Source organism: Papaver somniferum, chromosome 11 (assembly GCF_003573695.1).
Source record: "Papaver somniferum cultivar HN1 chromosome 11, ASM357369v1, whole genome shotgun sequence".
Lineage (NCBI taxonomy): Eukaryota > Viridiplantae > Streptophyta > Magnoliopsida > Ranunculales > Papaveraceae > Papaver > Papaver somniferum.
Genome location: NC_039368.1, coordinates 49,967,488 through 49,995,199, shown reverse-complemented (window position 1 = coordinate 49,995,199; position 27,712 = coordinate 49,967,488). Strand labels below are relative to the sequence as shown.

At 35.8% G+C, this 27,712-nt stretch overlaps 1 protein-coding gene and 1 non-coding gene across 4 annotated transcripts; one reads left to right on the top strand and one right to left on the bottom strand.

Moving 5' to 3' along the window:
* The first annotated feature begins 16,944 nt into the window (after positions 1-16,944).
* TRNAV-UAC lies at positions 16,945-17,018 on the top strand. Its single transcript has one exon. It is a non-coding gene; the product is annotated as a tRNA-Val (tRNA).
* Positions 17,019-19,887: 2,869 nt separating this feature from the next.
* LOC113321492 (citrate synthase, mitochondrial) lies at positions 19,888-27,074 on the bottom strand. 3 transcript variants are annotated; one of them, XM_026569404.1, is made up of 20 exons: positions 26,917-27,074; positions 26,567-26,632; positions 26,424-26,486; positions 26,295-26,336; positions 25,876-25,941; positions 25,600-25,665; positions 25,355-25,468; positions 25,106-25,169; positions 24,468-24,550; positions 23,650-23,699; positions 23,487-23,564; positions 22,873-23,001; positions 22,683-22,725; positions 22,331-22,417; positions 21,803-21,904; positions 21,331-21,438; positions 21,185-21,235; positions 20,790-20,863; positions 20,493-20,544; positions 19,888-20,401 (listed from the first exon to the last, which is right to left on the bottom strand). In XM_026569404.1, exons 2-20 carry the CDS (start codon positions 26,615-26,617, stop codon positions 20,306-20,308), a joined length of 1,419 nt encoding a protein of 472 aa, XP_026425189.1. In that variant the 5' UTR covers positions 26,618-26,632; positions 26,917-27,074; the 3' UTR covers positions 19,888-20,305. The 3 variants fall into 3 exon arrangements, with proteins under 3 accessions (XP_026425189.1, XP_026425191.1, XP_026425190.1); XM_026569406.1 differs by having other exon boundaries at positions 26,961-27,039; XM_026569405.1 differs by having other exon boundaries at positions 26,784-27,038.
* Between the last annotated feature and the right edge of the window lie 638 nt (positions 27,075-27,712).

The window sequence follows — 27,712 nt, the reverse complement described above, 5'->3', positions numbered from 1 at the left end:
TTTTCCCCCAGATTTTCTCTGTCGTTTTTTTTCTTTTTGAAGCATTTTTCTCTGTCGTTGTAGATTATGACTTTTTTTTACCTTTTTTCCCGAGATTTTTTCAGTTTTTTTTTCTTGAAACATTTTTCTATGTCGTTGTAGATTAGGATTTTATCTTTATCCTAGTTTACTTGCTATAACTTATACTTATCCATTTTTTTTGTTTTATCCCTAATTTAGAAATGTATTGATCCGTTTTTAAAAATACTACTCTTAAGAGCAACATTATTGTTGTTGCCAAAAGCTATATATGGCAACAAAACCAGGAGCAGTCTGCGGTGCTATAAGTGTCGTATTTCCATAATGCGAAGCAAAGTGTCCAAATATGAGAATTCTTTTTTGGCAATTTCATATATAGCTACACGCTATTATAAAGTCTGTTGAATTCCAAGCCAATTTTAAACCCCTTGGTAGGACAAACGTTATTTTAGTTTACGTTTGGTACATTAAACGTTGGTTATAAACCTGTCTGTCATGAACGTCATTTTAAAAAGCATCTTTGGAAACGCGGATGTTAATAGCCTGACGACTAGACGCAACTTATAAATGCGTGATTGTACCACGTAACTAAAATTTGTGTTTGCTTGAACTATTTGATGATAACGTCCACCCCTGACACAATTTTTAAATGCGTTTGCTTGGGACATAATTTAAAATAACGTTTGGTGAAACGTAATCTTCAAATGTGTCTTGTTTGGACGGAATGTTAAAATGCGTCTGGATTCGAATTTTTTAAAACGGTCGGATTTTCAAATTTTAAAAATGTTTAAATTCAGTAAACGGACGGATTTTTGACGGTTTTAGCATGCAACAACATTTTTTGATTCCTATAAAAAAGATAGTTTCGTATCCATTCTTCACACATCTGAATTCTCAAACTCTTTGTTGGTTCTTTGTTCTCAAAAAACAAATTACAACACATTTACTTGTTTCTTTTCCTTTTGAAAAAATAATGGCACCCAATCCTAGAGGTCCTAGTTTTACCACTTCTCAAGATATTACTCTTTGTGAAGCTTATTTATCAATATTTCAGGATCTCGTTGTTGATGTAGATCAAGAATCAGCACTATTGTGGCTGAAGGTTAAAGAGAAAATAGAAATGACACTACCGTTATCCAAGCGAACTCCGGGCTCTATTAAGAGTCGTTTTCATGTAATAAGTAGAGAAGTTCATCTATATATTTCAAAATTACGTGAAGTCGAACGGGATATCATAGTGGAACCAATGCCCAGTTGAACGTATAAAGAACGGTTTTTTACATAATTATTTAAAAACTAATTAAATATTTATCCAATAATTTGTTTTTGAATGACATAATACCGAAGTCTTGAAGAAAATAACGGGAAAAGTTTCAAGAGCGAAGCCTGTTACCAGATTTTGAAAGAACATCCAAAATTCTATGACGATATTTATGTCTGATTCGACTAGAGATTTTTCCGATCTTTACGGCCGACATGAAGATGAAGAGGATAATTATTCAGACTCTCAACAACACGGTGAAAATAATACAATAGGGGGGTCCTCAGACGGTGAGATAGATGCAGGTTACATTAATATTCCGTACAATCGTCCGATGAGTAAAAAGAAAGCGAAAGCATTGAAGAAAGGGAAAACAAAAATGAACGGGCAAGATGAAGCGATGGAGGAAATAGTTAAAGAACAACGGGATTTTAACATTCATTACAAATAACATTCAAAAATGAAGATGGCAATGAGAGAATCTCAGTTGGCGGATAGACACAAAGAAAAGGTTTTGAAACTAGAAATGAAACGCGAAAGGGAGAAAAAACTTGAGGCACAAAGAAAAAAAAGAAGAAGAATATGGTATAATGATGATGGATGTCTCTTAGTATGATGCCTAACAAAAAGAGTACATCCAAACACGCAAGGGTGAGATAATGCATGATCGGCTTTGAAGAAACCAGATCAAACCATATTATGAGTTTGTAATTTAGCTTTTAGTCTTTCCATTCTTAGTTTTAGGTTTAAATGAAATTTTTAATTTGAGTTTATTTATCTTGAATTTTAGTTTTAGATTAAATTACGTTCTATGTTGTTCGAATGAAAACATGTTTTTACCTTAATTTAATAATTAATTCAAAGTGGTCTAATATAAAGTTTACAAACATAAACACGTAATACAACCTAGAACCAGGCAAACGGAAAAGATAAAAACATAAAGCCAAATAAATAAAAATAACACATTTTAGAATTTAAATATAAGTTTCCCCTGAATTCCTATCCGTCTCCGTCTCCATATTCATTCCATAAGTGATCAATTAAGTCATCGCGCAAGCGTAAATGCATTTGTTTGTTGGCTATAGCAATTCGTCGGTGTTTAACTAATCTTCTTTGTAGTTGTCGACTCCGATCTCTGCTGATTACTATTGGTGGTGTTGGGCGGCGAGTGTCATAGTCATGCATCCATGTACCTGGAACACGTTCATCCTCAACTATCATATTATGTAAAATAATACAAGTTTGCATGATATAAGCAAGATCATGTGGATTCCACATCCTAGCAGGTTGCTTAACGATTGTGAATTGTAGTTGTAATACTCCAAATGCTCTCTCCACATCTTTTCGGACTTCCTCTAGCATTGTCCCAAAAAAACCCTTTCTTTTTTAAACATGTCGCTTAATGGTTTTGACGACAGTTGAAATCTATGGATAAATTCCATCACCTAGATGATATCCCATGTTATTTTGATAGTTATTGATGACAAAATTCACCGGTGGTGCTCTTCCGTACACAAGATCTCTAAAAATATAAGAATTGTTCATCACATTAATAACATTGTGGGAACCCGGCATTCCAAAAAAGGCATGCCAAAACCAAAGATCATACGACACCGCTGACTCAAGAACGATACTCAGGTCTCCTTTATAACTTGTTTACGCCCCTGCATGGGCCGACGGACATTTATCCCATTTCCAATGCATGCAATCTACACTTCCCAACATTCCTGGAAATCCTATGGCCTTGTTCTCTCTAAGTAACATTTCAACATCAGATGGAGTTGGTGAGCGCAAATATTTTTTTTCGTATATCTCCACAATCGTCTTACAGAACTTATGAGTGGCTTGCAAGACAGTACTTTCACCAATACGTATGTATTCGTCGATTGCATCGGCAGCACACCCGTAAGCCAACATTCGGATTGCTACTGTAATATTTTGATGAGGTGTTAGTCCAAAAATCCCACAAGTTTTTTTTTTGAGCAAAATAAGAATTTTTGGACACGACATCTGACAATATTCGGTTGAATAATTCACGGTGCCTTCTAAGTCGTCTTCGAAATGTTGTGGAAGGAAAAGTTGGACATTCGGCAAAGTAATCATTCCAAAGTTGTATGTCGCCAGCAATGCGATTTCTTTTAATTTATATACAAGTTTGAACGGTGTGATAATTTCTAACGGCAAGACCCATTGCAACTGCTCTATTGTTAGCGTCTGAATAATTTCTTCCTCGTTAATGTCATAGTTCTGCATTGATAGTTAATTAATTTGAAGTTGAGCGTTGGTTTGATTGTGACCGGATATTATTTGAAAATGTATTGTTGGTTTGAAGGTGTTTGCATTTGTTTGGTTTTTATAGACGTATCTCAAAACGTACTATTTGATTTCATTTGAGATGACAACATAATTTTATTTACAAAAATATATGCTGCAAAAATTGACATGACCACACGAATTTTTAAATTGACATTAGCACACAAATTTTTAATTATCTACAACTATCATACAACTTGTGTTTCATGTAGGTATGTCAGTCCCCGGAAGAAAAGGTATGGATAATAACTGAAATGTACGGATAATAAATAATATGTATTTCAATTGACATGACTGTATTTTTAGAATGTCCTGCAAAAACCTTACTTTGAAATGACCATACAATACAGACTGTTAATTAATTTAAGAGATTTTTCCGCTGAAAATACTACACATTCATAGTTTGATGGGTGATACATTCCAATTTTTCAATCCAGACGTAACTTATAAATAAAAAATCCAAATGTAACATATAATAACGTTTATGTCTTATTTGATATTAATAATTGATTTTAGAAATTGCATTTACTTGAAACGGTTGTTAAAAACGTCTAGAGTCAAAGATGAATGCATGTGACATGACAATACAATAGCCGCACCTTTACTAATTTGAGAAAAAAAATTCATTAAAAATAGAAGAGTTAAAGATACATAATGTTGATGGGGCAACTTTTTAAGAAAACTCTTTGAAATGTCCTGAGTGTCTGCTACCACCCAGCCATTCAACTGTCGAAAAATCTAAACTATTTGTTATTTAATACAATAATTATTTATTAAAAAAATGAAAGTAAAACCATCCATTCAACTTATATATGTTGTCTACAACACACAATGAATCACGAATTTTTAAACCTCACCACAATTACATCAACGCCTGCGTGGCCTGCATTTTGCAGTACAATCCCCTTAGTGTGGCCCATGTTGCCGATGAACGATTAAAATCTTAAATGGGATGAATCTTCCCAGCACCTTAAGGACATTGAAATTAATTTCATAACGGAAATTAGATCTTTTCCATCTTTGCCACTCCAAAAGAGATCTTTCTATAACTTCATCATCAGTTTCCCCCCTCATTCGGTATCGATCGACATTAGCGGTTAAAGCAGTAAATTTGTCCACTTTTTCGGCTATATAACCAAATCGTCAAAACAAAGCGGTTGTATTGCGATTATTCCGATTACCTGTCTCAACCGAGAAGTTTGCAAGAATTTGGTGCCAATAACGCATTCTAGGAACCCCGCCCTGTATTCGTAGTGCAGACAACGAAGGAAGGAATACCACATAATTTCTGCAAAGAGAAAAATCTTCGTCTTCTGTAAAATCTGCGTGATTAGTAATAGGTAGAGCCATATTTGAAACAGGTTTTGGACATGTAGTTTATTTTGTAGGATGATATTAGCGGTGTAGTAGGTGTGGATAGAAAAGGATGGTGTGTTGGATATATATAGATGATGGGGATTCTATTACAGGAAAATAAGTTGAGAACTTAAAGAAGAAAGATATAAAAGTTTTAATGTTGAGAATTAGAATTCAGCAACAGTGTAGCATTTACACGGTCCCACTCTGACAAACGACTCAACATAATTGAAAGTCCTGCCACCTTACACCCGCTTATAAATTCACAACTACGCCACGAAGTTTACACATTAAAATTCACTACTTTATTTTTAACTTTTCCAAACCCCATCTTTTCCATTTGTATTAGAAACATGGTTGCCAGATTTAGTACTGAAGAAGATTTAGGTATCACACCGCTTGGGTGACTGTTAGTCTTCTGCCTGAAGTTAGACGAAAGTTACAGGTCAATACACATTTTGGGAACAGGTGAGACAAATGTTTTCCAATATTTATGGGAATCTCTACCATAGAAATTTGGTTGCCATTTAAAATTGTTTCACTACTATAAGACGAATAACGAGAGAGTATTTAACTATCGTCGCAGAAATTCAACGCAGTAGACCCCCTGGTGTTATGTTTGAAGAAATTGTAAGTCATTTAATAATTAACTAATCCATGCCTTTTAAAACCATGTCTCTACCTAACAGTTAATTTATTTTTATTTTATTTTTTACGTAGGAGCAACATGGGAGAAGGTTATATTTTATAAGAACAAGAAAAGAATTCAAATTCTACCAAAATTATATAATTTTGAAAAACAACTTCCCAAATATGAACCCGGAACTAGCACCAGGTGATCCTCCAGTGGATGCCGCCTAAAGTTTAGTTAATTTGGGGAAGTGTAGATTTTGTGGATATATCTCTTTGTAAACCCTCGGTAGAAACAAGTGATACCGGACTGATATCCGGTCTTTTATTAATGTATTTAATTACCATTCTAAAATTTAGTTATTTTCATTGTATTTAATTTAAGGTATTAATGAAAGCACTTCATTAAAAAACCACACAGTATTTTTGAAAAGAGTTGATTTCACTTATAGTTCATTCCACATTATAGGCCAGAACCGTATCCTTTAAAAGATCATACAATTCATCACACTTAAGTGGTTTGTTCGTGTCTTCACGAAAGTCAATTCGAGCTTTGGTTTTTTTGTACATCAAACACATCTTTTAAATAAGATATTACGATATACATATACTTACGCGAGCTTCGTATGATAGTGTAGGATGAGATACCTTTATTTCAAATAGTATTGTAACAAAAACTCCGATCTCATTTGTGATCAACGTGACCCTTTTTTTATAGCTACCTTCATTCTACCGTTATCATTCCCGGTAAGGTCTTCGAATGATTGAAAAACAAGGTTCCAAAAAAGGTTCCTGCCGTTTTCACCAACTCAAAGGGGAACTTGATTTGGTGGTGAAATCCGGGCTTCCACAAAACTCATGTCTTCTTCAGTAGTAAAACGCATGATAAATATGATACTGGTTTATGTCTTAAGCCCACCGATTCCTGAATGAGAACGTGCTCAGTGCATGGGATTAAATAGACACACAAAATTTATAATTATAATATAACTATTCAAAAGTAAATGGTCAAAAATATTATGTACCAGTTTTACGTAAATATCTTTGTATGATTATCAATCCAAAAATATCAACTTTAGTCGACATGACCACACGCTATTGCTGCTTTTAATGTATGTTTAATTAATTTTCACAACGACATGCAGTATACAGTATGATAAGATTCCTGACCAACTGCCCTACTTTGAAATGACTATACAATAATGGATCTTTAATTAATCTGAAACATTATTTAAAGACAATAGTAAACATAACTTATAATACCTTGAACTATTCATTAAGATATTAAAAAATAATGCTGAATATGAATTCATTTGGAACATTACTTATAATAACATCTATGTTTGTAGCACATTTCTAATTTGATAAACTTCTAGTTGACATGACCGTACAAGCTCTTTAATTAATATGAATTTGAAGCATTGTTTCTTTTAGACGGACAATATGGTCTAGGTATGGTCTCAATTATAAGAGGAAAACATTATCATGGCCAGCGTTTGTCAGTTACCCGCTTTTTAGTTGACATGACATACGGTCTCGGTATAGTTTCAAAATTTTTTGGGGCAATTATCATGATCAGCGTTTGTTAGTAACCCGCTTTTCAGTGAGTTTTCAAAACGCATCAATGACCAGTTTTGCAGTGAGTTTTCAAAACACATCAAAGAAAGTGAATTGTCAATTGTACGTCCAGTTTCACGAGACTAAAACTCGTCCGGTAGGGTCACCTAACGGTTTAAAGGCTTGCTACACGTGTTAAGTGCAGCCGTGTTTCCAACGACGGTGATATAGCATTGTAATTTTTCACTTTATGTTTATCTTTTTTTTTTTATTTCCATCGATATGTTAGATATATTAAAAATTTATTTTAAAGATTATTAAGCATTGTTGACAATTAGTTATGGAAAAGTAATAAAGAGACAATACATGAATTGTTAAAATGTAAGTTGGTGCTTATAAATAGGATGGTTACCTAAAAAGATCTCACACATCGGTACCCTTTGTTTCCTTCTAAACATTATTGAAGACAATAAAGGTCATTTGATTTTAAGCTTTAAAAAAAAAAAAATTCGAACCTACTATGGCTTCGTTCAATTCCGTAGAAGATTTGGTAATAATGAAACATTGGATCACCGTAAGCTCTTGTAAAAACGTTGAGAGGCAAGGTGAGAGAAGGAAAATTGTGGCGACGGATATGGCTATTTTACATAAGAGACTTTGGAAATGATCGGCATAGAACGACACAAAACATGAAAGAACGGTATTGGATTATCCAAAGGGAACTGGATCTCTTTCATGCCTGCCAAGTAATGGATTTCAACAGCGATCCTAATCCCGAAGAAATGACAACTCAAAAAATGGTAAATGTTTAGTCCTGCAATTTGTATTAATTTTCACTTAACCCAAATGAATTTAATGTTAACGTTTGAATATTGTAGGAGGTATGGGCAAGAGCAGAGTACCACCGATCACACGACGTGCCACAGTGAAGTTTTTGAATTTATTAAAACTAAGTTACTAGACATTCTAATAGATCTTAAAAGAGTCCCTGATTACGGTGAACTGTCATATCTATACGTCGAAGAGTTTGACGAAGAAGGTTTACCGCTGGATTATTATGGATCTTGTATTTAGGTTGTTCTTGGTTTTGTGGGAATACCTCTTTGTAAACTCTCACGAGAAAACACTCGTCCGTTTGGGACACCTAACGGTTTAAAGGCTTGTTGCACACGTGATGAGTGCTAAAAAGTGCATATTTCTATACATTTTTCTTGGCATTTAACTCATCTTTTGTGCATTAATTCTACATTTTATCCCATATTCTGTATTTTCTTTGTTTTCAAGAATAAATATTTTTATTAATTAATTTTGCATTTTTAGGTAATAAATAAAGTTTGGATGAATAGCGGAGCGGAAAAGAGCAGAAAAGCGGTGAAAAGCCGGGAGGAATTACACAAGGAAGCCGCGAAGAATATTGTGCGCAAGACCAAAAGGCTAGAAATGGGCTTAACAATGAAGAATTGTTCTTAAAGAAGATATGGGCTTGGCATACCCAAGGTCCAAAACCCTTACCCAAACCCATTTCCAATATCCATACCCGCCTCCATTTTCAGCCGTCAGATTGGATCATCTCAGCATCCTACGGTCGCTTCATCATAGTTCATCAAAATCTGAAGTTCCTGTCTAACACCACAACACCTAATTCTAATCTCAACCGTCATTTTTAATGTATTCATCATCCAACGGTCGGTCAAAGCTTGTTCTCATCTTGCCGTCCGATTCATTTCATCATCTCATCATCCTACGGCTGATCTTCGCAAATCATCAAAGTGGATGATCCCGACTAACACCATAGCACGTAACACACCTATACCCCAGTCGAACCAAACACTCCCTACTCCATTTTCCATCGATAGGCCTGTCAATATATGTCCGATATCCGGAATCCGTTTCCGATTATTCGAGATCCTATAGGATTTTATCCGTTTTATCGGATATCGGATAAAAAAAATTATCGGATATTTCTTCCTTAACCTATCTATATCGGATTAGGCTATATCCGTTTGGTTAACATCCGATATCCGATAGAATTAGGGGTATAATTGTAATTTCATCTATTAATCGATTATCACTGCCTGGATTGAGTGGATTCAGTCGAGAACCGAGTCATTTTTTTCGTTTTCTTTTTTTCCTTCTCTTCTCTTCTCAGTTCTCAATCGATCACTCTCTGTCTCTCCCGATCAATCACTCACTCAGTTGCTTTGCTTATCAATCAGACAATCACTCACCCGCTCAATAAGGTACTTCTATTTCCATATTCGATTTTTGTGTTCGATTTTCATGAAATTAGGGATTTGTGGTTTCTGTCTTGCAAAAAAATTTAGGGTATGATGAAATTAGAGAAAGATTTGAGATGGGTTTATTCTTAAATAAGAATATGAGGCCTAACAATCTGAGATTATGAAAGTTTATGAAAGTTTTATGAAAATAGGGAAACTGATGAATATCTTTTGATGTGAGTTTTCTTCTAATTTTTGGTTTTTGAATTTTAGATGTTGGATGGATATAGGGTTTTTAGTAGTTTAGATCGATTATTGTATGATTTTCCCTTTTTTTTTTTGATTTGAGAAAAGTGAATTAGGGGTTCAGCAAATGCATCATAGAGATTTTTAGAATAATTAAGGGAATGTGATTATGTGACCACTGTTCTTGAAAATGATTTGGTAATGTTGTATCATACACATGATAGTATTGGATGAACTAGGGACTGGGGAACAAAGACTAAGCTTTCAGTGTCTTTTCTTTAAGCTGGTATTATTAGTGCTCTGTAGCATTGATGCTTGAGAGTTTCATGTGTCTTAGTTTCCCTCTTTGTATGATTCCTGCTCAAATTAAATTATTGAAACTGGATACAGAAATCTAGCTTAGTAGCTTTTACTTCTAGTTAGCTATAGTGAAAATATCTTTTGTAACTTGCTGTTTTATTTCTTGTGTCCTTCCACTGCCTTCTAGCTTATGATACAATATCCTTCTCACCCTATGGGAATCTACATTTCAATACAGGAAATTGCAAAAATGTTTAAAAAACCAGCCAAGGGAAAGACAGTTGCAACCTCAAAGTTAACCCCTTTGCCTCAAACTACATCAAATGCTATCATTTCTAGGGATGGTTCACAATCACAAAGTGTTCAAGCTTCAGTAATTGGCTCAACAGAACCAGAAGAAAACCCAACTGATGATAACATCAACATGCCAAGCTCTCATACAGGTGGCTCAGGTGATGAAGATAGAGAAGCTGGTGAGGATCCACTGATAACTGCTCTGAAGAAAAAGCTTAGATCAACAAGGTCACCAGTGTGGGATGAATTTGAAAGGGACTGTAAAGTAAGATACAACAGTAAAAAGAATGCGAGGGAAGCTGTTGTACTAGGTACAATTCAGATGCCATCTTATGAGTACTGTTTCCAAGTTTTATGTATGACAGTATGAGAATAATTTCACCTTTACAGATTTTTTTGTTATTAACGGATATTATCGGATAAATATCCGTTATCCGATAGCTTAACCTATCGGATATCGATATCTGATTTTGATATCCTATAGGATATTCTCGAATATCGAATATCCGATAGTTCTTAACCTGTCGGATATCGGATATCCAGATATCCGACGGATATTCTTCCATTGACAGCCCTATCCATCGACTTCTCTTTCTCCCTCACCCTCTGCAGAGAACAACTCTGCCATCACCATCACCTTCTGCCATCGCCATCATCCCTACCAGCCACTACAACCACCCTACATCAAATACAACCAAAACCCATCCTTCCCCCATCATCCTATGCTACCTATTTCACTGATTTCACACTCCCTCTCTCTGTTAGGGTTTTGAAATCGATGAACTAGGTTGATAGGCAGAGGAAGCTCGAGCTGGAGCGTAGCAGCATGGAAGACATGAAGAGGAGCAGGAAGAAGAGCAGCAGGAGTATGGGTGAGAATTTGTCATGTCAATTTCTTTAATTTCAAAAACCCTAATTCACTGTTTTGGGAATTTGGGGGAAAGTGTAACCCTAATTCGAATTGTATAAATAGGAGCTGTGAGGGTGTTGTTGAGAGTATGTCTGGGCTAGCCAGAGCACCAATTGAGACTTGGGTTAGCCAAGCTCAAGGGTCCAGTTCAATTCCAATTTTTGTTTTCAATATCAGTTCATGTTTATGATGTTATGATGTTCTAAATAGTTCACTAGGGTTTAGATGAAGCCCTAGCTTTCTGCTATATTATTCACGTTGTTTATATTGCTCTTGAATTCTTAAACTGTTGTATGATAGATTTGATCTTAGTGCTCAATACTTTGCTCTCACAGTGTATGTCAGGCATCCATTGTAGTTAGAATAAAAACTGTGTTGATTGTGCTGCAACTCATGCTTAAGAGACTATTGTTAATCCCTTGACTAGTTGTGCTTAATTAGACAGTTAGTGCTCCGGATTGATACTTTAGTTGTGATTGAATCATCCATTGGTGAAACACCTAAGGTAAGTGGTAGACTTGACACTTCTCCCTTATCTGTCACAAGGACAAGAGTAGTATAATTAGCTGAATATATATAGTGTGAGTTAGTGGTGGATTTGACAATCCTAGTATCTCCATTCTCAGTGTTAACATCTTTGTTATTGCATCTTTATTTTACTGTTGTAATCTCTGCCAACATCTTTGTCGTATCGACACAAACCCCCCCTTTTGGTTACTCTCAATTTGAATCAGTAGTAGTTAAATTGTAGCTTCAATACACACCCAAGTCTCTTTGGTTCGACCCGTACTTGCACATTTGCCACTTTCGACACCGTGCACTTGCGGTTATAGTTTGTGACTCTTTTAGAGAGCCACCAACACGCTAAGTGTAATCGTGATTCCTATCAAAGTGAGTTAAGTTCCACTTCATGTATACTATTTTACTTGTTGGTTGTGTTAATTCAAATATATATTTTTATTCAAAATGAAACATAAACTTCAGACATTTAAATATGGGGCAATATATTTATCTTTTTCAGTTGCCTGGTGTGCAGACAGCATGGCATAAGTCATAATTATAAAATTTTAACACCATTTAACTATAAATAGAGGTGCTCAACATATAGTTCCTTCAACGACATCATTACGTAAATCTTTTCATTCTCGTATCCTCTTCAAACTTCACTTTAATATATATCTGTAAGTATGAGTTTGTATTCACAAGAAGAAGACGTAGCGATCATTAGAGCTTGGGTTAATGTGGCACTACAACATGATGTTGTACACTATCAAGTTCCGGTTGCTGATGTTTGGGACAGGGTATACCACAATTGCACTCAAGAGTTCGTTAATGGACATCAAAGAACAAGAGGCTTCATAAGAGGAAGGGTTGGTCACATTAAAAGTGTAGTTAGAGTGTACGTAGATATCCTTAGAAGATTTTTATAGAAGCAGAGGTGTTCCACTTAAAGAACAAGTAATTGTAAGAAATTATTATTCCCTTACTCTACTGATAATCATGAAATGTATGTTATTCCATCTAATCAGAAATATTTCGTGTATGTGTTTTTTTCAGGAGGAACTCGGCGGAAGGAAGTACTTTGGTGATACCGGGAAAGCCTTCCAACTTTATGAATGTTATTTAATCATGAAGAACGCATTTCTCGAGTTTAACCCCGAGGTTGGACCATATAATCCTCCACAATATGGAGGAGACGATTAATATATTAAAGTTTTGTTATACATTTTGTGGGTAAATCTTCTGTAAACCCTCACGAGATTACAACTCGTCCAGTAGGGTCACCTAACGGTTCAAAAGCTTGTTGCACATGCTAAGTGTAATCGTGATTCCTACGAAAGTGAGTTAAGTTTTTTTATCATGATTTATGTACTAAAGTGTTTATAATAAAACTCGATAAAAACTTTCGTAAGTGAGATATCATTTACCACATTTGAAAATTAGTCTCGTTTTTGGATTGAGTGGATAACAATGTGTGGACATAACTCTTCTAAAATGAGTCATTGGCCTTCATAATTGTAGGGAAAGACAAATAAGGAGGCATAGCCCATTGTTGTCTTCATTTAAAAGAGTTATGTCTTCCAATATTAAAAGAAAAATAAAAACATTAAACATTGAAACATATACGTCTACAAAATATCTGGACGTTCATGGGAATCATCTGGAGGTGCAATCTTGGGAGGTTGGAAAGGGATGCTTGAAGGGTTCATTGAAGATGAAGCTACCAAGTTGTTAGACATTACCGATCCAGTAGGGATATGCGATTGACCAACTTGATTCTATACATGTGATGGTACGGTTGCACTAAAGTGCCAAAGCCAAGAACATGATGAGATGAGTTTGGTCGATCCAGAACCATCATAGGTGCTCTTCGGGCCAATTCATTCTCCAATTCCCTGTTACGCGTTGTAAGATTCGCAACTGTATGCGCTGGCATCATTATTAGCTCCATTCTATCTTTAGATTCTTTTAGAACAACTTTTCGGCATTCATCAATAAAATCTATATTATCTTGAAGTATATTATACGATTGTGGCTACGTTAAAAAGAAAAAAGAAAAACAGGAACATGTGAGATTACTATGTGCTAAACCATCTTAATAAATAAATAAATTTAATAAATAAATAGAAAGAGAACTCACATATGATAATTGGGATGGCAAGAGTATCGGGACACGTTCATTATGCCTCTCAACTGTGACATTAATTATATCGCCGTCATACCCATAAAATTGAGCACCGCAATCAACTGTACCATAGGTTACACCAAAACTCCTAACGTGCTTCCAATACTCCAGATACACATCATATGACACCGTATTTACAAAGTCTGTAGCATCAGTACAAACACTATTCCCCAACTGATTCTCCATAATCTCCCTATCCGCGTAAAAATATTCTTTCTTGGGTGGGTTATTAGGGATAGCAACTGCAGATTTGATTTTCCTCCAACAACGATCTCCTAAAAACTGGATAGACTGTACAAAATATATGAATAAGTTAACCATATTGTGAATAATAATAATAGCGGGCACATAAAAAACTCCAGTTATCTTAACAATATGACCAAATCCAAGTCCCATGTTCGAAATACATAAAGCTAAGCGTACATCCTCAGTTTCTAAAATTGGCCTGGCAGCCACCCACGGACGCCATGTTACCTTATCTGGAGTGCGACCTTACAGTTTTATCCTAGGGGTACTGATGGCAACAATCAATTTTTTTTTGGGCTTCCACGCAGAAGTTCTAGGCGATATGGTATTTGGATCTGTTCCTTCGGGAAGATCCAGAGTTGGTACCTGATACATAGGTTCTTCAAATGTCTTTGTCGATCTTCAGTCTTAGAGGGTGATGTCTGATACCCAACTATCAAATTCTAACCTAGTCTGAGACTTGGCATAGTAAACTAGAAATCAAGATATAGTTTTGATCATCTAACATTGACAACAATCTTGAGATAACAAAACTTGTGGGTTCAACCGAACATCACTCTAACAGTATCGATAAGATTGGCTTGAGCCAATAAAACCCATTGCATCCATTAAAATGTTTTCATATTCTCAAATAGAAGGTGAGTTAAACATCTTGTGTATCTCCATCTTTATTTTGAAGTAAGCACCATTTACGATCAATTTACATATCCTACATGATATTAAGCCTCGTGTAGAAGACATGCCAAAAAAAAAAACTATTGTATATGGCCAAGACCTCGAACAAATTAATATTGATACGAAGATTGATTGCGAAGTGATTATTCTCATTCCTGATTAGGATAACAAGATTTGACAGTAAAAAGAAAAAAAGAAAAAAAGAAAGAAAAAAAAGAGATATGTATGGCACAACATCGCCTCAAGTTGGAAAAGGCAGAACTGTTAGAATGTTTTAGCTGGTTATGAAATTCCTTTAGACACATGGTTGTTCAAGGATTATTCATAAAGATATGACCTGATATGCGAGGTCAAATGTAATATGAATGTTTTGAATTGATAGATAATGTTTAGTTAGAGCGAGTGTTCATCTTTATTATTGAAGTTGTATGGCCAGTGTAGTCCATGTTTTGATAATTTATCTATTATTCCATGGTGCAACAAAAATGATTTTTTGCATTACATTATTGTATGCATAGTGATATTGCGAGTAAGTTGCATGGAGAATCTTATAATGCAGCATGTGATGCATCAAAAGATAGAGAAACAAGAAAGAATTACTTTGTCAATCTATGAGATTGTTGGTTCGCACTTGAATGAAGCAAGTGTATGAGGGTAGGGGTGGGACTTGGGTTGGGTCAACCCACCCAACCCATGCCCAACCCGAACGTTGGGAGGGCATGGGCAATGTATTTTTTTAAAAGCTTGGGCAAGCTCGGGTACAATTTTAATAAACCCGAATTAAACTTGGGCAAGCATGGGCACATATATTTCTAAACCGAGCAACCCACCCAACCCAAAGAACTATAATATAATTATATAAACTATTTTTATAATTGGTAGTATTATCTATTAAGAGCAATTTTACCCATTATCTTCAAACCTAATAATCAAAATATGAATCATATATCTCATTATTAATTCAACATGAATTTTTTTTATATTATTGTGAATAATCATAAATTATTTGGAAATTTAAGCTAGATACAATAATTAAATCTTATAATTACTAAAAAAAATTATGATCACATTAATAAAAAATAATTTTTAAGACTTCAATTAAGATTGGCTTAAGAATCCATCAAAAAGAAGTTGATATTGAAGAGACACTCGAGGAACTTGAAGAGATAGAAGTAGGTGAAATCAATGCTGGAGTCCAGGGAGGTGTTGATCTTCCTCCATCTTGAAAGGAAGTAAGATGCTTTATCATGAAGATCTGAGCTAAGAACAAACCTTCAATTTGACATTTGCTTAGTTTTTAGTTGTTTATTTTCAATTATCAGAAATATCATGTCTCATTTATTAGTAATCAGTTTTGCTAGATACACCGAAAAATAACACTGTGGTGGGAACCTAGAGGAATCCAATGGACATAATGGAGCGCTCTGTGCATTGGGATAGGGGTGGGCAGAAGTGGGCCCCACCCATCCACTCACACGGTGCCCAGCTCGTTCCTTTTGGTTCGGTGTATCTATACTTTTCGATTAGTAATTAGTAAGCAGCTTTGTTATCATACGAAACATCATGTCTCCCTTATTAGTTTGAATGAATAAAAATGCCAAAGAGTTTGTTTATCTGAATGTTTTGCTAACATTTCTTTAAAAAACTAATATAGAATATACTGAGTTGAGTGCTACTGTACACAAAGAGTGAAAATGAAAACATCGTTGGTGCATAGTTAACTGAACCCCTGCAACTGTCCACAATTTTTGTGTTGTAAAGTACTAGCATGGGTCAACTCGAGGAAATCGAGGAACCCGAAGAATATAACTTGGGCGGGACTTGGGCAGCACCTCCATGGATTCTACGGGTTTTATGGGAAATATGGGCAAATGATTTTTACCTCGGCTCTGTCTCGGCCAAACCTTCTAACCCGACCAACCAACCAACCCAAGTCTCACCCCTATATGAGGGTGAAGTATGGGTGAGTGAAACTTGATTCATTACACTCTTAAGAAAATTTTCAACGTTGATTAATTAGGGATGTCAATCTTGGTGAACAAAAATAAATATACCTGAGCGCTTTCCAAAGTTATGTCATTTTGATTTTTGTTCATCTATTAGATTTCTGACCATCACATTTAAGAGCGTTGACGACTTTAGTCATGTAAAATTTAGTGTCACTCTTGGGGAAAATTTATATCCTTCACAGGTAGAACTATTGATTAGCTTTTTTGCCAGGGTCTCATGCATCGGTGCTGTGGTGTAGTCGGTTATCACGTCAGTCTTACACACTGAAGGTCCCCAGTTCGAGATTGGGCAGCACCATTTTTTTTATTTGATGGTTTTTACACTACAAACTGGGCAGCACCGTTTTTATCTAGGGAAGTTCATGGTTTACGATAGAGATGACAGTCCAAACCAGAAATCAAGTTTTAAAGTGAGTAAGCTCCACAAGGGATACGATTCCCGAGCACAGGTCCAGAAATCTTTTACGCCACATGGAAGATCTTGCATATACGGACGGAGGTACCCATGTATACTAAGAAAGAGTGGACAGAAAGGCGACTTTTTTCGTTCATAAATTAGTTCCACCACCAATCTACATGTGTTTCAGATTCCCGACGTAATTTTCACACTTGTCTATTCATTACCAGCTTTATTTCATTTTGATTCACGTCTGTTTCTGCACCACTTATTACTAAGTAGATTTACGTACCAGTCTCACCTAATCTCCCTTCTTCAACCACGTAAAAATTATACTCTAATTAGTTCAGTCCAAAGAGTTATTACCACCTTAACTTCAACTTCTAATGAACCCTGTCTGTTTCTCCGTCTCTCTCCCTCGATCCCTTTAGTTTCTGGTTTTCTTGTTCTTGTCATTTTAATATCACCATTACCATGAAGTCAAACAAACAATGTAGTTCGAGTTTGAAGGGTAAGAAGATTAGTTTTGCCCGTGTTTTCGAAGTTTCTGCTGCACCTAGGTTTGCAGCAAACCATGCACGAGGTATGAGTAGTACTGAATCGAGATCAAAACTTCATCGCAGTGTCTATAAACAAGAACACAACCCGGTGCACTTGGCGAGGAGTAAACGTGGGTATGGGTTTACAGGACTGCAAACCCCCGCACCTCCAAGATATTACTATGAACCGTCAGGCGCTTCATTATTACTCGATGATGCAGAGGTAATGCATGATAATGTGGGTAGGGATGTTGATGACTGTTCAAGTGAAGTGACCGACCAGAATTATGTTGTGCATGGATCATCACAGTGATGCAGTAAGAAGGAAAGAACTACTACTATATACATATATGGAGAAATAGATGTTTGTAATTTTTAGTTTTGGCAGGTAACTAAATAGTCGTAGCGAGTTATATTTTCCGCCATGACAATGGAATGTGTGGTAGAATAGAGTCCGGTTTTACGTGCATGCAGCTTATGAAGTTTTCGTTTCCAGTAATAATCCTGTCTGTTGATGTTTTGAGGAATAAGATTAGTAAGGAATCCAAAACTTTTAGTATTGCAGTACTATTTTTCTTCAAGGGAAAGACTTGAACTAAGCTAGTCCAGGTAGCTGGATTTACAATTGGCACGTTTAAATTTTGCACCAAAATCTTTAGCTGAGATGCAGTAAACAACTGTTAGTCCAGATAGCGGCATTTTGAATTAGCACATTTGAACTTTTGCACCTAAATGGTTAGTTGAGATGCTACTAATTACACTTAGCAGTCAAGTTTCTCCATGGATTTGAATTACCGTTTATGAACGTAGTGTCTTTGTAAATCCTACTACAGTTTATGATTGTGCCTGTCAAAGGTCTGAATGCTCCTTTATGATGCTCATAGGTGCTTCAGAGAAAATCTAACCAACCCTTGGTAGATGACAAATATCGAATTACCATTTAGGAAGGTACCGCCTTTGTTCAACTGAACACCGCTGTTAACGTGTTCGCCAAAGAACTGAATACCGTTTCTGTCAGCAAGTCAATGCCGTTAGCGAAAATAATACGTGTACCTCTCTGTGTATCTGAATTCCATTTGTGTACATCAGTACATATATACTGAAGATCTAAATGCCTTTTAGATGTATCTTCATGTCGTTTTCGTACGCGTCACTCACAGATCTGAGTACCGCTTTCATACCTTTTATTCGCCTAGGTTTGTCATTGCAGCTAGACATATATTTTGGTCAAGTGTCATGCATATACATGTGTCCGAATATGGAAATACCGTATAAAAACATCATCCTGCTGTGTTTGTAATCTCTCCTACAGATCTCAATACCATTATTATGTCTCTGTCTGTCGCTGCAGCTAGAAAATTGTCGTTCAGTACCATCTGCATACATGTCTGGAAAAGATGTTCCAGATTTTCTTTTTCTTTCTTTTACTGAAAAAAAAACATAGCTATTAACTGAAAAGGAAAATGCAGAGGGCTGTGATAGTTTTTTTTGTTGCATACAGTAGCATCCAAAAGCGGTATATCAGCAAACATGATTGATTCAATAATGCTAACAGTAGCATGTGATAGGTTTTTTTGCATACAGTAGCATCCAGTAGCATCTAGGGCTCTACAAGCTAACAGACTAGATGAACACAATAAGCTAATAATAACGCTCTTGCAGTCACTGACACTCTGACAGAAAGAATGTGTAGCTTCAAGGCCCAACATTGCAGAGAAATTTTTCATGCTCTTGTAACCATAATTTATGTCTCAACATAAGAATCGGCTCACTGCCAATGAAATTACCCCAGATGACATGGAAGTCTAGGCATATAAATTTCTATATGAGATATTGAGAGTTGCCCGCATAAGACAAGAATTAGATCACCAGCACACAACCAAGTTTACCATTCTCATTGCAAACCTCTGCACACGTCCTTCAAAACTAACAAACAGGGACTTGCCTATACAAAGAGTGATTAGACTTAAGTTGGAACAATTCATGGTATCCCTCTTCCAAGTTGGTTGCTATCATGATCATGGACGAGCACAAAGCGGCAAGTGAGTTGCCTCTTATCTCTATGCCATTGTGGTTTAAGATTTGACGTTGTAGGTTACATTCCGAGGTGAAGGCGTCATTTAGGGGAATGTAGGAAGCCTACCATATCTTCCACTTTTTTTAGGATGTACTGGTAAATGATGGTAGATGGACACCATAAAACTTGCACAAGTATCATTTTCCTGTAGCTGTATTCATAAATCTCATATTTGAACTTCAAAATAAGAAAACAGGTCCCATCCTTTTACCCTACTTCATTTTATGACAGATCACATTGGACATCCCTCTTTGTACACTACGGGAATCCCCTCCTTTTACGCTACTCATTTTATGCCATAAAAGATCACAACAGACATGGTAGATGTGCTACTGAATGTAAGTAGATTTGTTATCAGTTTCAGATCACAGTACATTATGGGTGTGAAAGACACTTTAGAGAATTTATCCCCAAAACATTTAAAAGTAATCTGCCTGTTTGGCTATACCAAACAACAAAAAGCCTCTCTACTATATGCTATCCACCACACCAACCAGACCAGCATGGCCAATTATTACCGAGGAAATTGGTATAAACAAAGTATAGCTTCAAACGATCCGAGAATTTCAGCATCAAGCTGCTACCTTCTTGCAGTGGTTCTCAAGCCACTCCATGGTGACACTTTTTGGCCTTTCCAGGGGTAAGCCAAGGGCACGGTCCCATATAAGCTGTGCAAGACAAATATAATTTCAGAGATGGATGTTTTGCTAATAGTATAACAGAAAGGTAAAATATTAACACGTAGGAGAGCAAAAGAACCTGAGAACAAATTCCAATGCTTCTAGAGACCCCAAAAAGAACGGTGTAATATCTGCACAAAACAACATTTAACAGGAGGCAAAAGATAATTACTATCCATTATAGTGCAAAGCTAAAGCCAGCAACTTATCTCTCACATCAAAGATCGCCCAGGAAGGAATTCAGTTCACTTAAGTGATTAGGAAGTAAAAAATCCAATACACCCAAATTAAAGAAAAATGCAAGGCATGTATATGGAACTAGGTTGATTAATGTCCTTGCATGTCCAGGGACAGAAAGAGAGGATAGAGATGTCACCTTGCTTCGGTTAAGCCAAAATAGTTCAGTAACACTCCGCTGTGAGCATCGACATTGGGCCAAGGATTCTTAACCTACAACCATTACCAAAAATAAAAAATAGTCAGTTCTAAGTTTGGAGAAACCAGGAATTCAAGAGCAGTACATCAGTCAAACATTGCCCCACACAAATAATTAATCCTAGGAACAAAATTTGAACTTAATAATTGGCCCGCTTTTTAAAAGCAAATATTTGGAAAAATCTAAGTTCATCTGGTCCTAAACTATCAACATCTCTTTTTGTAATTCAAAGAAAAGTCAACAAGTGATTCAATGTAATATTAAGAACAGAAATTCGTCTAATAATTCAAGCATAACTTTAGTTAACTATAGAAACTCAAACATCAACAAATTACCTTTCCTAGCTCAAGAAGAATGGGAGGCACAACTTCGTAGAGATTCGAAACCTGTGCAGCAAAATTAAAATACTTGTTGTAAGTTGCAATACAACGGAAGAGGATCTTCTAACATCTGAAAAGAAGCCACAGGGGAAGAAACCAACCAGCTTGAAGAGAGGATCCTCAGGCAAATGTTTTAATGCAAACTCTCTCTGACATGTGTATCTTGGATCTGTCTTGCGCAATACCCCGTGCCCATATCCAGGAACAACCTGCATAGTGGACAAGAATTGGGAAACAAAACCAGAATCTATTATCGACAACATAAAAAAAAACACCCAGTGACTCCTGTACCAAAGATTGACAATATGACTTGACAGTTACTGAACCAAATAAACGCTTCTCATTAACCCAAATAAAAATTGGAGGTCAGTAGGGCCAGTGAAATATCTGCTGTTAACTTGATAATAATAATAGACTTTAAATTAGAAATAACATTTTGGAAATGTGAAGGAGTTGATGTAAGAAAACAACAGTTTGCATGTCCCCTTTTTAATTAAAAGGAACACTACTTCACTGGATAGACTAACCTTGATGCATCAAGTACAGTAGCTGTACAAAGTAATGAAACCATACCTTGCCACTGTTCAGAGTTTTCCATATATAGTCCTTCAACTGATCCTTGGATACATTCTCTCCGCACTCGCTAACCACAGATTTGATCCATAACAAAACCTCCTGTATGAACGGAAATATAAGAATCGTCAAACTGGAAGAAACAAATTCAAAGTTCATATTTGAGGATTAAGTAACATAAACAACAAAATGATCATATGAACATTTATCTCAATAAGAAGTGGATGAGATACATCAGGAGCTTGAGCAATTCCTTAGTCCACATATCAAATTAACACTTACACAACTATGCTTAGTCCACAATAATGATTTAACCTTCATCCTCGTAACTCGGGTGTTGAGGTTCACAAGTCTATCTATGCTTAAATGTTCAACTTTTTAGGAAATAACTTAGTGATCCAAGAATCCTATCACTCTAAGTGCTACTACTACTGCAGGTGTTGTGTCTAACAGTCAGCACACACTCTGTAAAACTTCTACAATTCAATAGATTTGGAAGTCAAAAAAGAATGAATGAAAGTGGAATACCTGGTTAGCCAAGCCATGAAGAGGACCAGCTAACCCATTTAAGGCTGCAGCAAAGGAAAGATAAGGATCTGAAAGGGCACTGGCAACCTGCAGATTGCATATAGAAATGTACATAATAATGTTAGAATTCAGTGGAGAAGGTGTACACTTCTGAGTCTAGAAACATAAGCAAGCATGGTTCAGCAATACATAATGGAATGAGACAGAGAACACCATTACAAGCAGAATTTTCGGTATTAAACTATCATGGAGGTCCCAACACATGAATTGAACTATAATCAGTTTAAGAATATGAGAAACACAAATAGATGTCCATACTGAGTTAGCGGATTCTAAAGGTAAGACCACTTACTAGATGAGCTGTATGAGCACTGACATTTCCACCTTCATGATCACTGTAAGAAACCAGTAGCATGCAAATTTAATAAAAAGTTGACAGAATTAAGCTGTTCAGTTCAGCGTGCCCCCAATATTTTCAAAGGGAAGAAAAATATATGCTGTACTGGTTAGTTACTTGATACGCTGAAGTGAACTATACCCACCTATGGATGGTTACATATAGTCTCATCAGCTCTAGCATTTTAGGATCATCAAATCCAAGCATGTGAGAAAAGTTTGCACCATAGTCCAGAGAAGCATCTGCAGGTATGACTTTTCCCTCCTTATAAATCCTACAGTGACGGGAAAAGAAGTCAATCAAACAAATCTTGCTGAAAACACCAATTTATCTAATTGCTAACCCTGTGATATAACATGCATTCAAAAACATGTGAAATCGTTTAAAAATTCAAAACAGAACTTTGGAAAGGTAGCTAAGGTACACTGAAACGATAGACGAGGTACTGTAACCCCAAATATGAATCTTAATTTATATACATATATGGAGGAGATTCACTTGTCATGTTACCTAGATATCTACAATCTACCTTTCTTATTACATACTAAGGTTTGTCATGTGAACAAATAAGATACAGATTTCAGCACAAACATATGCACCCTAAGGAGTGAAAAATAGAGGCAGCTCCATTAGGAAAAGGGGTGGGTGGGTAGCTCCATGCCAGCATTAACCCATCATATAGTAAGTACAGAATGCAGCACTGGAAGAAATCTTGACCTGCAACTAAGGTAAATATGAGGTATGGATTTTATTAGCTACCTTCGATAAATATAAGCAGCTACAACTGGAAGTTGAGCAATCAAGTTTAAGGAGTCCTCATAGGTGGGTTCCCAGTACCTAAAAACAATATATCATATGTTAGAAATTCCGCATCATGACAAAGGAAAGCCAGGAAAATATGACCATTATATTGGAAACATACTTTGCTTTTGATATACCCTTCTCATATGCCTTCTGAAATTCACTCTTGACCTGAAAACGCAGCAAACAAATAAAGATTACTGCTTACTCACTTGACTATATTTCCCAATATGGGATATAAATGTGCACAAAATTGATCAATGTTAGCAGCTGTGGTGACTACTAGTTAATACTCGCCACTACACATAAATTATGAAATTGCTTGGTAATTACAACACCTACAAGAGGGGGATTTATCAGGAAATTCAGGACCATGGTTTTAGCAAATAAACAAACGCATCATAGCAAATAAACAAACACATCATTTTGAGTGATATTGCACTCACTTACCAATCCACTTGCCTAATGGATGAGAGAAGTTGCATGCGCGTTACAGTCTCTCCCGAAATCCTAGCTATTCAGTTTCCAAATACTATTTACAGCTCGACATACATGTTGCATATTATTTAAAATACCGAAATTACAACATAACAGAACAAAGAGATAATTTGTCATGTGTGAATCATATTCTTGAAGAATTTGAAAGATTCATCTTGATCAAGCAAGGAACAAGCAGATTCAAAAATTTCCACATGAGGGTGTTTTTCGCTTGTAAGTGAATTATATAACCACATCTTGTGATTTACAAGCCCTTTCAGCTAATCTTACGCCATACATATACAGAGAACAAGATTTGTTAAGTGCCCTGCAAGGACAGTAGATGAGCGACAACCAAAATTTTCCAACACGGTGCTAATGAATGAACACAGACATTAACTGGTGCTGAAAATATAATGCAATTAAGCAGAGATGGATTGGTATGACAATAAAAAACTGTACCTGAAGTGCCATAACCCCTGTTGTAAATTGAGTCATTGGATGAGCTGCAACAGGAAGTGCATCGATGGCATTGTAAACGTAATCTGAAAAACAAAAGAATATCATCAATTAGAGCAGATTTCTAGTTTAAATGTTAACCGTCGGGTGTACATAAGATGACAAATGAATTTTCTCACCACATGGATTTCCTAAACTGGTATAACTTGTAATAAAAGAATTAACTCTACTTTCCTCATTTAATCTTCTCAAACAAGCTATTAACTAGCTTACAACATACTATCAGTATCAGCATGCATGAGGTGCAGTTCTAAAAAATAAAGCTTTATACACCAGCTTTAAAATGATGAAATTAATTTACAGATTAAATATAAGAATAGGTAATTTGTAACTATTGCATCAGTCGCATAGAGCAAGCCAACCTAGGTCCAAGAAGTACACCCATGATGGTTGGATATATCTTTAAAAATATACGAAGAAAAAAAAATGCAGGTTTGAAAACCAAGAAACAACTCTCAAAATGAGCATATGCCTAAGCATCTGCCATGATATGAATCACATAATAAGGAACTCAAATTAAGCGATTTTAAAATTCTTCAAAAAAAAAGAAGCAACTAAAACAAAGAGATATGCAATCAAACCTGGAACAGTAGCACGGCTTCGCAATTCCTTTGATAATGCATCTACTTGCTCTTTGCTGGGTACCTATGATCCATTAAAGAATCTGCTTATTATTCTGAACCTAACAGAAGTCTTGTACGCAATCAAAAATTAAGATGATAATGCTAATGAACAGACGATTAAGAAACCTTTGCAGATAATCTGATCTTAATGTACATGCAGTCATGCAGGCAAAAGAATTGGACGTCTGTATCAGAAGCAAATATTACCTTCCCAGTTAAAAGAAGCCACAGGAGGCTCTCAGGCAATGGTTCTCCACCAGGCTGTACGGCGGGTAATACCTTCTGACATTCTGGGATTGAAAGTCCCCTAAAACGGATTCCCTGTGAAGCGGTAAACCGAAAACAGTTGCAAATCAACAAGGCAACGTCCAAATAGAATAATCTACCTCGAAACAAAGAACACAAATACCTAAACACTGCATCACAATAACTGATTATATTACATAATATACCTCATCAGGATCGAGTAAAGAGGTTTCCCACAGCAATCCAGTCATTCCTCTCATTCCACCAATTACCTTCAAAATTGCAATTCACAATTCAGGCAAATTCTTTAAGCAGAATAATTACTTACAACTGATTATAGTTTATTCTAAAGGATGCATTCTGGAATTTGGAAGAACAGAAAACATAAGCATCGGTAAGGGGTAAACATGATTTCCTTCTTAGAAGTTATTATCAGCATTGTAAACCAAGTACTAATAAATGTAAATATCTATAAAATTTACCATATCAGCAGTAATGTTCCCGAGTTGAACTTTTCCATAATCTGACTTTATTTTCTTCAGGCGCTCCTGAAAGAGAATAATATTGGCTCAGAATAAAAAACTCCATATTTTTTGCTTTTGTTAATATTTTCTAACTTTTAAACATTCACAGTTTTCAAATGTCTAAATTATGCTTGTGTATTCTAGAATTAAACACTTGAACTTGACATAGAGCAACATAACATTTCAAACAGCTATAATGAAAAACAAATATTTTCCACATCAAAATGTAAAAGCAGCTCTAATAACAAGGCTATGGACATTTCAAATTTGGCAAACACAACCAATAATAGAAAAAATCAGAAATCAGAGCTAAAAGATGAAATCGTCAACATAAATAATTGACAAAGAGAATGGTTTAAAGAAAATTCTTTCGAAACCTGTTGTTCTGGAATCAACTCCTTCAACTGAGAATGAAGATCCTACAAGAACAAAGCAGAATCTAGTCATACTCCCATCCTTCTGGAACGATACATATACACATATGGAGAGAGAGAGAGAGATCTTACAAGGTCGGAAGAACTCTGGATTTGAAGCCATCGGACAGAATTGTTGAGACTGGATGGCTGAGTCTGTAATCAGAAGAGTTAGATAAAAAACGCAACAAGAGAAAATGAACAGAGAAATCAAATCTTCCAACAATACTACTTACAATACGAGTCCGAAGCTTCGACAGCAACGAAACACTTCTGAAGAATACCATTTCTCAAACTATTTCCTGTATCATTGACATAAGAATTTCAATTATAAAATCATCAAAACTTAAAATCAAACTAAAATCGAACAAGTATTCAACATCAGAAACTGAATATTGATACAAAACAGTGAATAAAGAAAATCTAGGGTTAGGTTTTGAGATGATCAACCACCTGAATGATTTGATTTCGGGATTGATTATCAAAAAACTCATTGAAAAATAGATCTAAAATTTACAGAAATGCAGAAAAAATAGATGGAATTGAAGAGTAATATTAATTAGGCGAAAAGGGAGGAACAACATACGAATGGCAAGGACTGGTTAGAGGGAGAGAAAAGGGAGCATTTACTTGGAGAGAAAGAAAAAAAGACACGGAAGAATCGTAGCGAAATGGAAGAGAATTTCGTTTATTTAGCGAAGAAAAACCAAACAACATAAAATGACGAATTTTCCGTGTAAAAAATACTCCGTACAGTGGAGATTTTATACCAAATGTGCCCCTCTTATTATTGGGTTTTCTTGATACTGCTCAACGGTGGAGATGATTGCCCCCTTAGCGGAAGGGCGATCAACTTTTGCGGTTTTCGGTGGTCAAAAAAACCGAAAATTTTATTAAAAAAAGTCCGGAAAAGGCCAAACACATCCTCGCTATCTCAAAGGTCAGACACCCAATTGAAAAGGGTCAAAGAGAAGAATCCTCCTAAGTAATTCAACAATAATTATTTTCAGCTCACTAAGTCAAACCCACCATCAAACCCATCGCTGAGATGGCAGTGACGTGGCTTGATTTTTTCTCTTTTCTACGTTTTCTTCTCTCTTTTTTACGTTTTTGATTTTTCTTTCCTGTGCAATCGTTCCCCCTATTACAGAAGAACTGCTAAAAAAGAACTTAAAAATCACCGAGTAATCTGTATACAAACCATTATTAAATACTCCCTCCGTTTCTGGAAAGGAGATACTTTCACTTTTCCAATTTAGCCTATTTTTAGGCTAAAATGAAAAAGTGAAGATATCTTTTTTCCAAAAACAGAGGGAGTATCGAACACCTATTTTTCACAAATTTGTAAAAAAAATTGAAAAAATTGTTAGAGTTTATAAATC